At 40.6% G+C, this 19,823-nt stretch overlaps 1 protein-coding gene across 7 annotated transcripts; it reads right to left on the bottom strand.

The window, feature by feature from the left end:
* Positions 1-5,534: 5,534 nt before the first annotated feature.
* Positions 5,535-17,707, bottom strand: LOC148361725 (afadin- and alpha-actinin-binding protein). 7 transcript variants are annotated; one of them, XM_088343185.1, is made up of 11 exons: positions 17,476-17,707; positions 15,226-15,449; positions 15,041-15,164; positions 14,898-14,976; positions 14,705-14,825; positions 11,679-11,826; positions 11,438-11,541; positions 9,029-9,190; positions 8,833-8,959; positions 8,339-8,515; positions 5,535-5,718 (listed from the first exon to the last, which is right to left on the bottom strand). In XM_088343185.1, the coding sequence occupies exons 2-10, from the start codon at positions 15,277-15,279 to the stop codon at positions 8,361-8,363; spliced, it is 1,074 nt and encodes a 357-aa protein (XP_088199311.1). In that variant the 5' UTR covers positions 15,280-15,449; positions 17,476-17,707; the 3' UTR covers positions 5,535-5,718; positions 8,339-8,360. The 7 variants fall into 7 exon arrangements, with proteins under 7 accessions (XP_088199311.1, XP_088199309.1, XP_088199310.1 ...); XM_088343183.1 differs by having other exon boundaries at positions 5,535-5,691; XM_088343184.1 differs by lacking the exon at positions 5,535-5,718 and adding an exon at positions 5,761-5,918.
* Between the last annotated feature and the right edge of the window lie 2,116 nt (positions 17,708-19,823).

The following is a 19,823-nucleotide window of genomic DNA, read 5'->3' as shown; positions in this document are numbered from 1 at the left end:
AAAGCGCCTTACGTGTACAGTTGCTCTCCATGCGAATGATGAACAGTCAATTACTACTGACCTGCTTGTGGACACTGATTCAGCAGTCTCAATTCTGCCAGAGAGAATTTACAGACATTCATTCATGCACGTGCCTCTCTCCAAGCCTACTGCACGCCTGGTGACCTACATGAAGAAGCCAATTCCAGTGTTGGGCTGTCTTCAACTTACTGCTACATACTGCAACCAGAGTGCACATACTGATTTCTAGATAGTTCCTGACGGTACTCCACTACTGGGAATGGACCTGTTCACTGCACTTCGCCTTCACATACAAGATGGGCAGATTGCAACACCTGCCGCATCGGAGATTAGTCACACTGTCAACACTACAAATGCTTTAGGCGTTGCTACAGGTTTTATACACAAAGTTAAAGTGCGTGCTGACGTGCCTCTAGTCCAGCAAAAGCTACACAGACTCCCATATGCCGTGCGTGACAAGGTGTCGGAGGAGCTGACGAAACTGGAAATGAATACAAAAGCAGATTGCTTGTCACGTTTGCCTCTAACCATCACAGACGACCACGAGGAGATGGAGTTGGAGATGGTGGCTGCTGTGTCTCCTGATTTTGCTGCAGTCACTGCTGATGAGCTCTCCAGTGCGTGTGAGGAATGTCTGGTGCTACAGAAGGTGCGACACTACATGCAGAAGGGATGGCCTCGTACTGCCAAAGGCCTTGACCCCCTTATCGTGCCATACTTCCGTGTGCAAAATGAGCTTGTCGTGCAGAACAGTGTCATTGTGCGTGGCAGTCATTGTGTTGTGATACCACAACAGCTACAGAAAAAAATGATCCAACTTGCTCATGCTACACACCAAGGGATTGTCCGCACAAAACAAAGACTGAGAGACTTGTACTGGTGGCCTGGAATGGATTCTCGCGTTGAGCTCGCCATCAAATCATGCACTACCTGCTTGCAGCATGACAAAACCGCAACCACACGTACTGCCCCGTTACAGCCTGTGCCTACCCCAACTGCTGCCTGGGAAAAGGTTGCTGTGGACATTGTTGGTCCTATTCACTCTGCGCCTGCTGATTGCCGCTTCGCCATCACCCTCATTGACTATTACAGCCGATGGCCCGAGATTGCCTTCTGCTCAAATGTTATTTCTGACTCTGTTATGACTTTTCTTTCCACTGTGTTTAGCAGAGAAGGTAATCCACAGGAAATTGTCACTGACAATGGCCCTCAGTTCGTGTCGACCGAGTTTGAAGCATCCCTTAGTGACAGGAACATCACACACTGTCGCAGCTCTGTGTACTATCCACAGGCCAACTGTGAAATAGAGCGTTTCAACAGTCTTCAAGGACTGTTTACAAACAGCCAACATCGAAGGTAAACCACTGAAAGCCTTCTTCACTGAGTTTTTACACACTTACAGAGCCACACCACATGCCGTGACTTCAGTGTCCCCTGCTGAACTGTTGCATGGTAGACCACTGAATACAAAGCTTCACATCACAGGTCTTCACTCCATGCGTCCCACTGCTGACAAAGGCAACATGCTACAAAACAAACAATGGAAGTCCAAACGATACACCGACAAACGTCGCGGTGCAAAATCACCCAGCTTCCAGATTGGCTCTGCGGTTCGCATCCGCAAACCTGGAATCATTGCCAAAGGACACTCAAAGTTCACCAAGCCACTGACTGTGGTAGCCCAAAAGGGTCCAGCCACTTATCTGCTCTCTGATGGAAAGGTGTGGAATGCTTTCCACCTTGCCCATTCTTCCACCTGTGCTGCTGCTTCAGCGCCACAGCCTGCTGATGCTGATGCTTGCCTCCTGCCAGGCAACCAAGGTGCTGAGCCACCTGAAACTGTGCCCTCACCACATCCCTCTCCGAGTGCACAGAGAATACGACATGCTCCTGCATGGCTTCAAGATTATGTGACTTAAAAAAAAGGATACAGAAAAGATGTGATGTTCAAAAAAAAAAAAAAGACATGATGAATGTTCATTGTTTTAAAAATTGTCATGTTTGTTTATGGTGTGATACAGTCTGCCTATGTTTACAAGGTTTACACACTTTTGCTTACTGATATTGACAGTATAGTTCCTTACAATATTGTTTACCTTTGATATTTACCTCTAATCTGGTAATGAATATTGAAATGTATGTTTTTTATAAGCTCATACTTACCGAAGAGTTATTGCGTATTTCAGATTAATGCTACTGTTTGTGTCCTATTCTCACAAAAAGGGAATATGTGGTGTCGTGTAATACACTCCCCTTCCTGCAGCCTTGTACTTGTGCTTGAGAACTACAGAGGAAGAAGTTAAGTAAACGCTCTATGAATGTACCGCCCGTGCCTATCTTGAATCTACTACAATCCTACTACATACACAACACTCGGCCACTCTTAAGTTTATGTCTGTTCTTGTGACTGACAGAACAACTTTTAGCACCTCTCCCTACATGACCTGCTGCTGCATCTTGCCTGCCAGGCAGAAGAAACACCCAAGAGGAAGCGGAGTGAGGACTTTTTTTCAACAACAGAAAAGGACAGTGCCTGTTGTCATTTGTGTGGTAAAGTTGTCTGCTGTTCTGACAAGTTTACATGAACACGTGAAAAAAAGTTCACCCTACAGAGAGCAACAAGCTGCAACCAAAAATGTAAACGTTACCGTTTCTGAACAAAAACCTGTAAATGCGTCGTCACTATGGCAACAGAGCAATAACGGCTTGTTCGACATGTTCGTTTTGATAAGTCAAATCAATGATTGTGCAGACGTGTGCGTGACAATGGTGTGTAAAAATGAATGATGTTGCTTTGAACACATTTATTTTTAGCTTTTTTGAAAACACCATTCATTTTTATGAATCAAAAATATTTAAAAATGCATTTCTAAGTATAATTGTAAGTCAAGAATTTTGCATTTATTTTACATAATGAGCCTCGCTTATTAGGAACCTGACATCTTGCTGATCTGTGTTCCTGAAAACAGAGGCATTGCAATAAGTTTGGATAAAAAGGAAAAATTATGCTGTTGGGTCACTTTGAGTCTCGTAGGTTGTATTATCTTTGTGGGTTTTGTTGCACGACACAATACAGCAACAATTATGGAGCACATAATACACAGTCCCGTTAAAAGTTTTCAGCTGTATTTTCAAATACTTCAGATTGAAACTTTATTAGACAGATACTTTATTCATCCCCGAAGGGAAATTCACATTTCCAGCAGCATCCCTGAGCTGAGAACAATACAATAATAAAGCAAAAAGAATACAATATACAAATACCCAGTGTGACGTGCAAATGCCCACTGTAGCGTGTTATATAGGATAACTAAATAGTGCTACACAGAATACATATTGCAATGAGATTCGGTAATATGCAATGTAGGTGGTGTGGTTTACTGTGGGCTTTTACTCTGCCGGGTAGAGTTAAAGAGCCTCATGGCATGAGGAAGAAAAGATCTCTTCAGTCTGTCCGTGGAACAAGACAGTGACAGCAGTCTGTCGCTGAAACTGCTCTTCTGTCTGGAGATAATGCTGTGTAGTGGATGCGATGGATTGTCCATGATTGACCGCAGCTTGTCCAGTGCCAGTCTCTCATCTACTGTTGTTAGGCTGTCCAGCTCTTTGCCCACAACAGAGCTCGCTTTCCTAGCCAGTTTATTGAGACGAGAGGCATCCTTCTTCTTGACGCTGCCTCCCCAACACGCTGTCGCATAGAAGAGGGCGCTTGCCACTACTGTCTCATAGAATATTTTCAGGAGCTTTTTGCAGATTTTGAAGGAGGCCAGCCTTCTGAGGAAGTAAAGTCGGCTTTGCCCTTTCCTACATAGAGCTTCTGTGTTGGCAGTCCAGTCCAGTTTGTTGTCCAGCTGCACACCCAGGTATTTGTAGGTCTGGACAAATTCTACACATTCTCCTTTGATGGTTACAGGAACCGGGTGAGTTCTGGTTCTCCTGAAGTCCACCACCATCTCCCTGGTCTTGGTGGTGTTCAGGTGCAGGTGGTTTGCGTCGCTCCATCAGACAAAGTCCTGAATCAATTTCCTGTACTTCTCCTCCTGCCCATTTCTGATACATCCCACGATCGCAGTGTTGTCAGCAAACTTTTGCACATGGCAGGACTCAGAGTTGTACTTAAAGTCCGATGTATATAGAGTGAATAGAAACAGAGAGAGCACGGTCCCCTGCGGAGATCCTGTGCTGCTAACCACAGTGTCCGATGTACAGCCCCCGTTTCACATACTGGGGTCTGCCTGTCAGGTAGTCAGTAATCCATTCTATAAGGTGTGAGCTAACTCCCATCTCTGTCAGTTTCCTACTCAGTAGCAGAGGCTGTATGGTATTGAAGGCACTGGAGAAGTCCAAAAATGTAATCCTCACAGCCCCCTTAGCCCTATCCAGGTGAGAGAGGGATCGGTGTAACATGTATATTATAGCATCCTCCACTCCCACCTTCTCCTGGTAAGCAAATTGCAGTGGGTCGATGGCGTGACGGACCTGTAGCCCCAGGTGGTGCAGCAGCAGCCGCTCCATGGTCTTCATCACATGTGATGTCAGGGCGACCGGCCTGAAGTCGTTGAGTTCCTCAGTTCTTGATTTCTTTGGGACTGGGATGATGCAGGATGTTTTCCACAGCTGAGGGACCCTCCCCTGTTCAAGGCTCAGGTTGAAGATGCGCTGTAGAGGGTCTCCCAGCTCAGACGCACAGGCTTTCAGCAGTCGGGGGGATACTCCATCCGGACCAGCTGCCTTGCTGGTTCGTAGTCTCTCAGCTCTCCACACACCTGGGCTGAAGTTATTTTTAGTGGGGGGATGTCTTCCATGCTAGTGTCCAGAGGGGGAGGGGGAAGGACAGCTGCATTACTCAGGGGTGAGGATGAGGCAGAGTGGTCAAACCTGTTGAAAAAGTTGTTCAACTGGTTGACTCGCCCCACATCTATATCCACAGCCACACCCTGCTTGGTGCTGCAGCCAGTAATTGTTTTCATCCCTTCCCAAACCTCCTTCATGTTGTTGTTCTGCAGCTTTTTCTCCAACTTCCTCCTGTACTGCTCCTTCCCTTTCCGGAGCTGGACTTTGAGCTCCTTCTGTACTCGTTTTAGCTCCTGCTGATCACCATTTTTAAAGGCCCTCTTCTTTTGGTTCAGAAGGCACTATTAAACCATAGGCAAGATCACACCAACAGTACAGGTTTTATTTTAACAACAAACCAATTACATTTTATGTGAAAATACACTATTCACCTATTTTCTTAGTGAGTCTATCCCAACAAGGTGAATTATTTGACATGTGGTGCTGAAACAATGCTTGGATATTCCCAATGTATTTATGCTTGTGCTTGAATTGATGTTTTAACCAATTGTTAGCAACTATGATTTGATGCTACATAGGGCATTTTTTTAAAATAATGCAGTTATAGAATAATACATTTTATTCAAATAGACCTTCCAGGAAATCCAAGGTCACTGTACACATACCATAAAATTACAATAAAGCGGGTAATATAAAAAAACGGTACTTTTGAAGAAAAATAGAGGGAGCATGAGATGCAGTTTATTATGGGTAAGCAAGTTGGAAGAGATGCATTTTGATTCTGGATTTGAAGATGAACAGGGTAGCGGAATTTCGGAGGCAAGATGGCAACAAGTTCCAGTGCTGCTGAAAGCTCTGCTCCCAATGGGACCGGGACTGGCAAAGGAGAAGGAGGGGGAAGATCTGAGAATGCGGTATGGAGTGGCAGTATGAAGGAGGTCGGAAAGGTAAAGAGAGGCAAGGTTACAGATGGATTTTGTTAGAGGTCAGCCTTATAGAGGGAAATTATAGTAGTGCAAGCGTGAATGGACGACAATGCGTTGGTAAATAATAACAATCACTTCAACACCCCTTCAATCTCTCAGAAGTGACATTCCCATAACCTGAAATAAAAAAGGTTTAATCAAACAGACAGATGCACACAGGTCAGGAAGAAAAATGCATATTTTCACCTTTGGAGTAAGATGTAGTAGTAGTAGTAGATGGGTAGGACAACATGTCAACGATTAGCAGCTATACAACCCCTGGCAAAAAGTATGGACTCAGTCTTGGACAACCCTTCACACAGATATTTTATTATGTAGAAAAAAAAATTCAAATTCAAAAATATGAAACAATCGTAGGGTCACTCCAAAGTGCAACGTATTGGCATTCAGAAACACCAAAGGAAATTAAGAAAAATAATTGCAATGTTCAATGTAATTATTGTAGACTTGTAGAGCAAGTGAAGGGATGTAAATATGGAATCAGTGCATTTTGAGTACAAAAACAGGTACACCCAGTCAATTTCCTTTCCGTAATTGGGCACCTGGCTTAGATTAAGTCTGCTCGTAAATCAGCAGTGAAAAACTGCAGCCATCACACCTTGGAGGGCTCCTGGACTAAGCGGATTGGCAAGAATCATGGGTCCAACAAGAGATGTCTCTTGAGACCAAAGACAGGATTGTCAAACTTCTTCAGGAAGGTAATTCTACTTGTATAGTTACCAAAGATATAGACTGTTCACAGTCAGCTGTATCGAAGATTTGGAACAAGTACAAAGAGCATGGGAAGGTTGCTAAAGTCAAGCATACTAGTAGGCCAAGGACGACCTGTAGGCATCAAGCCAAACAACTAAAGGCCATATGTCTTTCAAACAGAAAATGCACATCAAGACAAATGAAGGAAATGGGAGGAAATTGGAGTCAATGTATGTGACAGAACTGAGATGTACAAAGAGGACTGACTAAAGAAATAAATGCACAAATTGACATTGGGGAGTTTTCTTATTCTTTCAATTAAAAAAAATGTTTGGGGGTGATGAAATCATTTTCCGAGATAACAATACATCATGCCACAGAACAAAAACTGTCTATGCATTCCTTGGAGAAAGACACATCCGCTCAATGTCATGGCCTGCAAATGGTTCAGGTCTTGACTCAATTGAAAACCTGTGGTGGAAATTGCAAAAATAAAGTAGTCCACAGCAAGGCTCTGACCACCAAAGATGATCTGGCAACTGCAATCAATGAGTTGTCACCAGATAAATGAGGAATATCGTTTGTCACTTATTAAGTCTATGCCTCAGGGACTGCAAGCTGTTATAAAAGCTCAACGTGATGAAATGTTTATTGAAGGTATTGTTGGATACATTAATCAAAACATGACACAAAAAGAAAAACTAATGCTGAGAGTGAGCATGGCCAAATATGGTCACCTTACGCCCCCTCCCCTAAGGAAATTTGACAGATCTGTTTCTGCCAACCTTTGCTTAAAGGTTTGCACCGTATTTGCACTAATAACCCGGTCAGGCAAAAAATTCCAAATTTTTGGTATCCTGAAAGAAATAAAGTTTCCGTGCAAGTTGCTGGTAGGTCTAGGCACTCGTAACTTATATCTGTGACCACGTAAACCATCAACACGACAGAACTCAAAAAATTGATCAAAAGGCACATCGATCATTCCATGCAGTACTTTGAACACAAAAATTAAATCAAATCGAATTCTACGGATGCAACTAAATACTAGTGATAAGGTTTGATTGACTTTGTTTTTGATGATTCTATATTTGTTTTCTGCAGGACTAAATAATTCCATATTCATTTCCCTGCACTTACTCCAAAAAAGTAACATTTACTAACCATTTCCATGTTTTTTCTTAATCTCTCAGTATTTCTGAATGGCAACATTTTGCACTTTGGGATGACCTTCCCATTGTTTCATGTTTGTGATCAGGTTTTTTCTACAGAATAAAATGTCCGAGTGAGGGCTGATTCCATACTTTTTGCTCAGGGTTATACTGTATACCATATTTTCAAATGTACTTTACTGAAATATTCACTACTTCTGCTATTCACAAGAGTAGCTTTAATTCAACACAGCATGCTGTTTGTCTTTAAAAACCGAATGCACAATTGATAGATGTACTTTTATTTTAAACACATGCACAATTTAAAATATCATCAAAATGAGCAATGCAAAGAAAGAGTTGCACAATCACATCTCACTGAGCTGTTTTACCATTGGCTCTAGAGAAACAAGAACATTGTAACATTATGGACATCATCATGGTCATTTTGGCATTCAAGCGTATACACAAACAATATAACATCGGGTAAACTTCATTGCAAAAGTACACATTCAATCAAAACATTTCATTCATTCAGCCAGTTTATCATTTTAAACTGTCTCAATCAAACTGATTAATTCAGCTCATTTTTGTTGGCAAACACTATCTTTCGATATATTTAGAAGAAAGTCCTGCAGGCAAATTGTATTTAAGGCGCCTACATACTTTGCCTATGAAAATTTCTTCAAGCCTTACCAATTAAGATGTACTCGTCTGATCAGTGTTTGTAAGACATGTTGATGGCAGCATAAAGCTCGGGAGTCTTGGGTGTTAGAATTCTGCCTCGATGACACCCCGAAACATTCACGGGGCTGGATTCGGTGGAAGATGGAGAAATTGGAACACAGCCAGATATGCTAGCAGGCCCCAAACCTGGGAAATTTGGAGTCAGAACTCATTGCTGTGAATTTGATAGCAGCTTTGTTACTAAAAGCTTCAAATAAAGACCAAAACTATGCTTGTTTAGAACTAGTAAACACAATTTTATGATTACTAGAAATATGGAGTTGCGTGAGCCACCTACAGAAAAGTCACTATTTAATGTCACTTAATGGAAACAATCCACCACAATGAATTATTACTTTAAGAATTTAAACACATACGAAGGTCACAAATCAGAAAGGCACATTTTGTGGTAGACAGAAATTAGCTGTGTTAATACGGTAGCCATCTTAAGTTTAACCACATACCTTTCAACCTACCAGAAAGATCACTACAGTCGATTGAGTCACGTGCTGCTATTTTACCAGGCAAAGGTGAATCTGCTAAATACTGCTGCTTCAAAAGAGAGCCCTTCTGATTCTCAAAGTCAAGACGCTGTTGATAACAAAACCTTAATTTGCAGACGACTCCAAAGCATTTTTTGTGAACTCTAAACAGTCTCACCTCACGACCCAATCGAATGGCAGCTTCGGTGAAGGAATGTCTCTCCTTCTCAAAGGTCCGTTGCTGTTGTTTGAAGACCGCCCAGTGCATTTGCAGATTCTCCCAGTCTTCCAAAAAGTAAGAATTTGTCAGTTCAAATGGGATGGAGGATTGAAGGCTGTCCTAAAAAATAAAATAGTACAAATTTACCAGAGGTAAAAATGCATTGTCAAAGCGTTTCATCTCCTTTGGTGTTCTTCCAACGATGGACAGAGTAAAAGGGAACAGAATAACCTCCAGTGTTTGGGTTAGAGAGGTCCGCTCAGCCGTTCCTACTTCGAACTTACCACCTCTTAATGAAATTGACAGATTCACAAATGATCCTTGAATTATATTTTCTGTTAGTTGGGTGTAACCCGTTTGTCAAGCATTTGCCCACAATCAGCGCAACAGATGAGGCAAGTTTTACCTTCTGGGGGAATCCTTCCCTCCCAAATTTTAAGTTAGTTTGGCCCACAACCACTCTTCTTTTCTGTAGCGGTAAAATGAACACAGAACAGTAGGAATGATACAAGTCAGGTACGATGGAGGGCAAAAAGGTGCTAAGGCGAGCTGAGAAGGCCAGGAAAAGGAAAAAAAACGTGTTAAAAGGACTGATATCATTAACTTCACTCATCTTGCACTTTTTGCCCATCATCTGTTTCCCCCCCGGATGCGTGTTGTTTGCAGAATTTAGGAGTGAATTTTGCTCCCTTTACCAGGTAGCTTTTCACACCCAAATGAGCTCATAGTGATGAGAATTACGTCTCTTTTTGAGAAGCGTCTCTTTCCGCCTGGCTTACTAAAAACAGGCAGCTTTTTTGACTCCCAAAAGTCTCTTCGGATTGTTTTTGTTTTATCCATATATTTAAAACTATTTTGTAACATTAAGCACTAAATTACTTTTGGAGGACAAATAATGCTAAAAAAGGACAAAATTAAAAAGGAAACTGAAAAAAATAAAATAGAGGCAAAAAGAGAAAAAAGGAGAAACAATAAGAAAAAAAGTAAAAGGCTAAAAAGAATCAAAAGAACGCAAGGGAAATGAGAAACAGGAGGGAAAAAAATGAGGGGGGGATGCAAGAAATATTGAAAAAAATAATCCAGTGATGAAATAAAAATCTTTGAAAAGGAAACAACGAGCAGGTCCTCTCCACAATATAAGCTCCTAACAGATGCCTACCATGTCACTGGGCTGTCATACTAATTCCTGTTAAGCCTTTTCTGTACTCGGGTTAAATTTGAACAAAGCTTCTTGCTAAAAAATGTGTGAAAACTGGGTTGAGAAGCTCACTGTCTCAGGAACTTTTTGAGGCCTTCATATACTGATGTACACCAAAATGGAAATTCTCATGTCTCAAACTCAATTTACTTGGGGGCCGACAGAGCTAGGGTCTGAATGTTGTTGGGCCAGATAGTGTTTTCCACAAAAACATTACACTGCATGTGTGCCCCCTTCAAAAGGTTTCCTTGTTCTTTCCCCGAATGTAGGTTCAAGATCAGGGGATGCCGTAAAAGCGGTCTTCCTTTGAAACTTCTTGCGATAAAGGGCTATCCAAAAAAACATGACTAAACCTCAAATATAGCTTTTTTAAATCCCTACATAAAAGGATCAACAAATGAAAATATTAATATGGACATAAATCAGTAATAAATCAACTGATAATCTGCCAGAGCTGCACTTAAAGGCACAGTGTGTATTATTCAGTGCCTCTCAGTGGTAAAAAAAAAAAAAAAATCACATGTACACAGGTAATTATGTTTTCATTTATATCAATCTTTATGTAATTTTCCTTTGAATTCAAATGGTAAAGTGTTTTCTGTTAACTTGTCAACATATACCTGAGATTTTTCCCAATAAAAATTCATCATAAGAGCTCACTGCTGTTCAATTCATTCAAATTCCTCTTCTAAATGGGCTGCCTTTGGGTGGAAAACTCTTGGGCTGAAAAGGGGGCCCACTGATCACATGCAGTTGAAACGATGTTTACCCAAAATAAATTTGTATTGAGCAATGAACAAATTTGTTATCGAGTCATAAACCTAAATATATTTAACACTTAAGAGTTTGTTTAAAAACAATTAAGTGGTTAAATAAAATTGTGAAACCGCAAATGGTGTGTTTGAACTCTGAACTCTTCAGTGTTGAATTTTAACGACACCAACGACTCCATAGTGCAGTGAATTGTAAAAAATAACTCATTAAGGGTGAAATTCTCTGAAAATATAACTTTGCTCAGTGTACATTTTATATGGATAAGGAATATATGTTCACTGGGGAAGTGTAAAAATTCACTGTAAGTGCTTCATCGACACTGGTGGTTATTTTACTGTGTGGCCTAAAATGAACAGATGTGCAAGTCAACAGTTTGGACGTGTGTCAGAGTCTACCTGTAGCATTTGTTGTTGTAAAATAACAATTTCTCGGCTTTCTTTCAGTTCCATTTCAAGCTGAGCCAAAAGTTTGTCCTGGTCAGTGCCACCACCAGATTGGCCTGAAAACCAGATGGCAATGCAAATTAGGTGTCTTAAAGACAGTCAAACAATGACAATTTTTAATCTTATCAAGGTGTCAAAATTCCCAGGAGGACGCAATTAGTTGACGGTCATGCTCAGTGTTTGTCATTCTCACATCGAAGGTCAATCAGGCTTCGTTGCACACTTTTCCAACTCTGAACCACACCTCCGGTCACATGGTCACCAAGCGCTGCCTCAGTTTGAGTTAAACTTTTGGTTCCATCCGTAGATCCACTCTCAATGTCCTCAGAGTTTGCCAAGGTCTCAAAAGAAAACAATCATAACAACCGCAATCATTTAGATCAAACAGAAACTAATCCCTAAGGCCTTTCAAATTCTATGTGGGGGTTAATAAAGCCCTTTTTCCACTACATGGTTCTGGCCTTCCTCACCTTGCTCGCTGCCTCTCCCCAGGTACTGTACCTTTTCCATTATAGATCAGTTCTGAGTCTTGACTTCTCATCAGCCTCATATTTGGCGCGAATGAGAAGCACACTAACACGTGGTAGTTAGGAAACACAGCATCTAGTCAGAATTTTGTGCGGTAGCAATAATGTCAAAATAGTTTCTCTAACAGTTTCTCTATTGCCCTCTCTGAACAATCATTGATCAGCAGTGTGGCAACGTAGCCCACCAATGAGTAGTCTGCAGTGACGCACGAGACATTTTAAGTCCCCAGTCCGGGTTATAGAACCTCAACAGAGAGTGTATCTAAGGCCGGGCTCCCAGGGATTAAGAACTGGTTACTTTTTCATAATGGACAACCAAAAAAGGCCTGATGAGACAAGGAAACTCAGAACCGTGTAGTGTAAAAGGGGCATAGTAGGTGAACTTAGGTGCCAGGAAATCCACACTGTTCAATATTTACTCACAAATGGATTTCCACCCACCAATCATTCCTTGTCCGGTTGCCATATTGTTGGATAGAAAATACCACTATCAATTTTAAAAAAGAAGTGGGATTTCTTTCAAAAGTTGTATTTGGTATAAGTCAGAGTTATGGCAGCATGTAAAGATGATCATGGTGAAAACAAACATCCATGGTCCATTAAGCAGAGTCCGTTACTTGGAGAAATTGAAGGACATTGGGGGCAAAATTCCCTATGAATGACAATCAAGGGACACGCTACACTCTCCTATTCGCCAAAGAGAACGAACTTAAGATGAACATCACACGCAAGACTGGAGACTAATTTTAGGATTTAGCGATAACAAGATTTTATGTACTTTTGTTTGGATAAAATATGCCGACATATTATGTGTGCCATTATAAAAATAGAATACAGTTTCTGAAGATTTGAGCATGGCGCATTTTTTCCTCAATAGAAACATCTGGAATCGTTAAAATCTCATAAAAACGTATTCCCTGGAATAGAACTATGAATTACGTTATTTTCAGCCCGAAACGAATACTATTCACAATTTATAAATAAAGGAGCTGGTTACCACTACTTTTTGATATTTCCTTTGCAATAAATGGTTGATATTTTGAAAGAATTACCATTACCATGTTTTTCCTAATATTGTGTCCACTAGAGAAAAGCAGAAACTGGCATGGCAATTAGAGAAACCTTAAAAATATGTGGATTATTTGTGTGTGTGTGTGTGTATAATATATATATATATATATATATATATATACACACACACACACATATACTCCATTGGATTGTACAGATGTTTTCTTTTTGTTAATTAATAGTTAATGTTTTTTGTGCTGTGCCTGAAAAGGTTTGGCACCTGAAAGGGAATTAGTTAGACACTGGTAGTGAGGCAATGTGTCGCAGTTCTAAACTATAAAAGGTGGGGTGCTTGAGTTAAAACTTTGCTACCCTCTGCTGCCATCTCCTGGCTTAAAGTCATGATTGCTGCCTTAGGTAACTTGTCCATGATGCACTTGCAACTACAGTGGAACCTCAGTTCTCGACCATAATCAGTTCCAGAACCCTGTTCGAAAACCAATTTGTTCGATCACCGAAATCATTTTTCCCATTAAAAATGATGTAAATCGTTTTAATCCGTTCCAACACCCTGAATGTTTAACGTAAACATAAAGCTAACCCAGGCTAATCGTACGTTCGCGTTATCGTAATCTTCCGTACGAAAGATTACGTTAACATGAACGTGTAAAGATAAAAAAAATCAGGTCGTTTACAAGTCATTTAGCACCCGGGTCTCCACAACAATTGGTGAGCGGTTCATTGGAAAGGGCGCTCCGTTCAAACACCCTGAATGTTTACCTTGAATGTTCAACGTAAACATAAAGCTAACCCAGGCTAATCGTACATTCGCGTTATCGTAATCTTCCGTACGAAAGATTACGCTAACATGAACGTGTAAAAATAAAAAGGGCTAAAACACTTCATACACCATATTAAAAGCGAAAGCAAAACAAAGCACGTCCGCACGCGATAACAGTTGGTCAGAAAAAGAGCGATCTACATCCGTATGCCGCTCAGCATCGCACCCTAGCGTACGCACTCACGCATTACCGGCCTTCGAACTCCAATTTTTTGACCAAACAGCGAAGCAAGAATTTCTCAAAAATTTTGGTCGGACTCAGATTTGTTCGAACTGAGAGGCGTTTGAAAACCGAGGTTCCACTGTACATGCATTTCTTAGATGTGCTTGAATAAACTTTTTTTTTAATCTTTTGGGGGGCTTGGGTTGGTGTTAGAACTTAAGAATCAGGAATTGTCTTTCAACAGTTTTATGTTTCACTGAAAATTGAAAAAAAAAAATAAAAAAAAAAAATGCGGGGACGAGCATGAAATCACTCTCCACCAATCCCTCAGCCTCCTTTCCTTGAACCTAATGTGTTCTGCCCCGAACGCTCTGATTTAAGATAAAAGCAGATAGCCACAATTAAGAATAAACCATAAGGGCTCTTTGAACTCAGTTGATCATTGTTAACACATACTTAGAGAAAATATATAACTTACATCTTTTTAAGGAAACCTCAAATGACACACCTTACTTTCAAGTTTTGTCACCCAAACTGACACAAAATATTAGCTTGAATTTGACTATTTGAATTAACCTTGTTACAAGCCAAGAACCAAATTTCAGTCACAGGAGGTAACTATAAGACATATATGTAGTTGCAAAACCAATTATTGGATCGGGCTTTTCTTTTAGCACCTGCTCCATGTCAACTCTGACAGCGTGCAGCAAGGTGGTGAGGCTGTGTCGCAGCTTCATTGCTTCCCGCAGCTCTGCTTCTCTGCGCTCCAGCATCAGATGCAGCATCGCCTCCTCTCGTCTATAGTCCAAAGAAGAAAAACTTGCACGACATTTCAAAGCACTTCCAAACAGTTATCGGAGTTAGGTTTACTTTGCAGTGGACTGGGTTGACTTGATGGACTTGCCACTTTTGCCTCGACCCGCTGAAAGAGGGTTTAGCAACTCCATGGCTTCAGAGAAAATACGATTTTAGCACAGAACCTAGAAACTGCAATTGGAGTCTGATCTTCTCACAGAGTCCTTTTTCCTTGTTTCTGTCAGACAAATGACTGAGTCGCTCTTTCATGTGGTTAATTTTCTGCTCCCTGCGTCTCAACTCTGCTTCAAGCTGGTTGATCTTCAGTTGCAGACGAGTGCTCTGCGCAAAGAAAAATAAGCAAGGGAATTCCCTTGAGAGATAAATGGTCAGTGACACTTACTTTAGTCCGTTCAGCCTTCAGCATGACCTGAAGTCTTGCAGCATGTTGATCCATCTCTTTCAGATATTCCTATGGATGACTGTTTTCCCCCCGAGTGGGATGGAAAGCTTTACCACATCTAAAAGTGTTATTTCTCACTCTGAGGATATTTGCTTGATATCAGTATTCCTATAACAGGATGCGTTGTGGTTTTAGCACAGGACTGTGTATCCTCAACGAAAAGCCTGAAGAAAGTTCACAAAATGTAAAATGTAGCAATACCCTGCCTATCAGTGTTAAATGCAGTTCATATAATATGCATGACAAATGTGTGCAATAACAATCCAACTTTATGCATGATGGAGGACTAATTCCATCAAACAAGCAACAAACTTTGTGTTTGCTGGTTGTCAAAAAACACAGAATGATATTTTGCAAACCCCTGTCCATACACTGAACATTGAAGTTCAATATACATTCTAAAGAGAGCATGACGGTTATAGGTGATCCAAAATGTTTTGTCCAGGTAAATCTAGTTCAACATTTTAGTTTTGCGGTGTAGAATTACTTTTCCGGACAGTGGCAAACTGATTAAGTCACGTTGTTCACTGGAATTCTGCTGTGGGTATATTTACAAAATCAAGTTTAGTGGCCTCAAGTCGGTGTTCTGCAGTCGCAAACAAGTTAGTTCTCAATTTTTTCTGGCTGTGCGTACGAGTTCGTCAGGCCAATTATGAGAGAATCAGGGATTATGAAAAGCATACGATCCTCTGGTTATTGATTTATGATTAAGACATTCAGTATGCAATTGTAAATGTTTTAGAGAGAGACACACAATAAGTTATTTCCTACCGATATGAAAAAAAAATGGTTCTAAAGCCTGATAATGATACTTTTTTTACCACATTAACGCTATATTTGAAAAAAAATACGCAAAACTGAATATTTTTTACATGCGTCTTTTTTGTTTAAAATTTCAACACAATACAGCAGCGGTAAACATGTCTCCAAAAAGTATTGGTGGGGAGACTAGAGCTTGACTTTATCAATTGATCAATACTATGTCAGCAATATCTAAAATTACAACAATAATAAATCAAAATAAATTTACAATGTTAGACAATTATTTGACGGCAGCGCAGAGTGGTTAGCGCATGTGCGGCACAGTTCAAGTCATGGGAACCTCCTGTGTGGGTTCAAATCCAGCTCCAGACTTCCTGTGCGGAGTTTGTATGTTCTCCCCGTGCTTGCGTGGGTTTCCTCCGGGCACTCCGGTTTCCTCCCACATTCCAAAAATATGCATTTCAGGTGAATTGGCCGGTCCAAATTGTCCCTAGGTGTGAATGAGCGAGTGAGTTGTCTATCCCTGTATGCCCTGCGATTGGCTGGCAACCAGTTCAGGGTGTCCCCTGCCCACTGCCGATGATTGCTGGGATGGGCTCCAGCACCCCCGCGACCCTACTGAGGATAAGCGGTGCAGCTAATGAGATGAGACAATTATTTGACTGCTAAATTTATCTGTACCACGGGTACCAAGTATCCCCTAAAGACCACTTGAGTAGCCTGCAGACTTGTTCTCAAAATGTATCGTGGTTTATTGGGATATTCTAGAAAATTTGATTTCTAAGCGAAAAGATGTTTATTGGTTGGCTGGGCCTTTTTCAATCTAATAATTACAAGCATGTAGCAGTAAGACTGCAGACAATGCGACTTCCCTTTAGGTGTGGCTCATAAGTAAATGCAAATTTCTAGTCTTAAATTATTTTTATAAAACGCACGTTTATATGATCGTTTATGTATTTTTGCTTACTATTTAAACCAACACAAATTTGGAATGACTTTCTTCAACACTGGTAGGGGTTAAATAATATTCGCTACCCATTTGAATGATAACAATAACGTAAACACAATAAGCTCATAAACTGGCAGAACAACTAAAATAACGTGCTTTGTAGTCAACAACAGCTTTTATTAATGTTCGTAATGTACTGTAGAGTATTAGTGATAAACTGGCGTTCTCTACATAGAAGGAGCAGTTTGGAGATAATACTGTAATATACTATACATACATGCGCACTTAATTTTGCCTACAAGTGAGCGCTATCCTACTTCTTTCGAGCTCTTGTTTAAGAAAATCTTGAAGCCACGAGTGCCGCTTACATTTTAGCAACTCACTCGAGATTTCAGAACAGACACACTAGCCCCCCAAAAAGGCATTTAAATAATCGTTTTCCCCATCTCAAACAAACTGGGATCCCTGGTTTACCTTACCTTGAGCAATGCAACTTCCTTTAGTTATTTAAACTACTCAGGTGTTAAGTGGTACTAATTAACAGGCGCTACAAAGGACACCGCCTTTAATATTAATTGATAACCATAAAGATCAACTGATAAAAACGTGTCTTTTCCACCCTCTTTCTTTAAAAAAGTACCCGAAATTTTGTCCAATAATTTTGGTTTGTTTGAGGAATTCGGCATTAATAGGGTCATCTAAATTTGATTGTTAACATAGTCGGTATCACGCGGTCGCCATCTTCCGGTCAGTACGAGAAAGGCTTATGTGGCAATTTAAACCACTACCATTAAATGTCTTACGTCAGTTTTCTAAAAGAAAAAAAACATACACCTTTATGGGAGTTTTACTTCTATTTTCAGGCAACAAACGCTAAAGACAAGCTCGTTTTTAACTTATAAAGCACCCAAGGAAAAACGTAACTATAATGCAAAAAGGTGGCTCAGTAGATGAGTGGTTAGCGAGTCCGCAGCACAGTTTTGAGGTCATGGGTTCAAATTCTGCTACCAGCCTTTCTGTGCAGAGATTGCATGTTCTTGTGTGGGATATTCTTTATTTCACTCAAAGTGATTTAGGATCATTCAACACTGTTCCGAGGTATCACTTCCCATTTGTGAACATCAAATTACACTTAAAACCGTGGGTGTCAAGCCGGCGGCCCGCGGGCCGAATCTGGCCCGCTAAGGGATAGGATCCGGCCCGCGAAACAACGCTGAGGGAAGCGCAAGAGAAAAACAAGCTGCAGGTTTAAAAATGTTCACTTGATGTTGCCTGTCACAAAGACTCTGTAGTCACACTCTATCCCTCTCTTTTACTCTCTCCTTTTCTCTTTCTTTGTTCCACTTTGTCTCTTTCTCTCTGTGTGTCTTTTTACCTTCTCTTGGTCTCTCTTTCTTTTTCCTTTTCACTCTCTTTTCTCTCTTTCTCTCTCTTGTTTTCCCCTTCTCTCTTCCTCCCCTTCTATCTTTCTCTCTTCTTTTATCTCCTTCACTCTTTCTTGCTTTCAATTTCTCTGTGGATTTCTTTCTTTCTCCCCCCTCACACTATTTCTCTTTTTATCTCTCTTGATCCTCACTCTCTCTCTCTCTCTCTCTCTCTCTCTCTCTCTCTCTCTCTCTCTCTCTCTCTCACTTTCTCACTTTCTCTCTGTCCTTGTCCCACACTCTCTTTTTCTCTTCATCTCTTTCCCTTATTTCTTTTTCCTCAATTGACTTGAGAGAATGTTTGTTCTATCGTGTGGGCCCCGAGTTAAAATTAGTTTGACACCCCTGCTTTAAACTGTTCCACTGGGTAGCGCTGAGAACGATATACAAATGAATTGGGAGGAGGTTTTGTGAGTTTCTTTATAGATACTGTGGGTAATACACTCTCACCTGAACATGGCGCTTTTTTACAGAAAAAAAATGCGAATGTATGTGCTGGGAGGATGACCACACAGTGTACACACACACACACAACAACAATTAAACTAGGCTTATCATTTTTGCATTTGATTCAATGTGGCTGAAATAAGCTGTCATATGTGTTGATCATAACAAAGTCATGGTATTGGGTGGGAAAATAGTTGTTCAACATGACCATTTTTTAACATAATACACTGAACCCTCTACAGACTCTGCCACTATGCCACAAGTGACACTAGCCGAGCCAAAGAGGAGCGGGGAGGGGGGCGGTCCTAAGAATCAAAGTGCTACGAATTAAAGCAGTTGCGTTGTCCACTTTTTGGCTTTCTTTTACTCTAAAAAAAGATCTAGCCCCTTTTAATCATATTTGAGCCTATTTTGTCCTTTATTAAGGAAATGAGAGTGTTGAAAGACTGTAATTTTGGGGGGGCTGCTTGGGTTAAATTTAGGGGTGCTTAAGCACCCCCAAAACCGGGCTGGTTACGCCCATGACTTAACATGTATGTCAAGGTTCAAACAATTAAAATAAGACAGAATTTATACACCCCAACACTATCGCTTTACCTGTTGGACTATCGCTTACTCCCCTAAAAAAACACGTTCTGATTTTAGAAAGAATCTACCGCTTTTTCAAATGTAAACAAAAAGAAAATTACACCAATACTAGTATTGTAGCGTCTGGAAGATGTCAGAAAGAAAGGCAACATTTTAGAAACAGGTCGCTTTATGATTTATTATTGCTTGCTTGTTTTATTCTTGTTTAATTGTTGCTTGATATTTTATGTACAGGGACCTTGGATGTCTTGAAAGGTGCTTTGAAGTAAATTGTATTATTATTATTTCAACAAACCAACGCCACGAATAAAAAAAAAACCTGTAACAACACGACAACTCAACTGCTCTCAATCGCTTCATACGCATTC

Source organism: Urocampus carinirostris, chromosome 8 (assembly GCF_059441175.1).
Source record: "Urocampus carinirostris isolate Australia breed hairy pipefish chromosome 8, RoL_Ucar_1.0, whole genome shotgun sequence".
Lineage (NCBI taxonomy): Eukaryota > Metazoa > Chordata > Actinopteri > Syngnathiformes > Syngnathidae > Urocampus > Urocampus carinirostris.
Note: the sequence above shows the minus strand (reverse complement) of the source record. Positions and strands in the feature narration are given on the sequence as shown.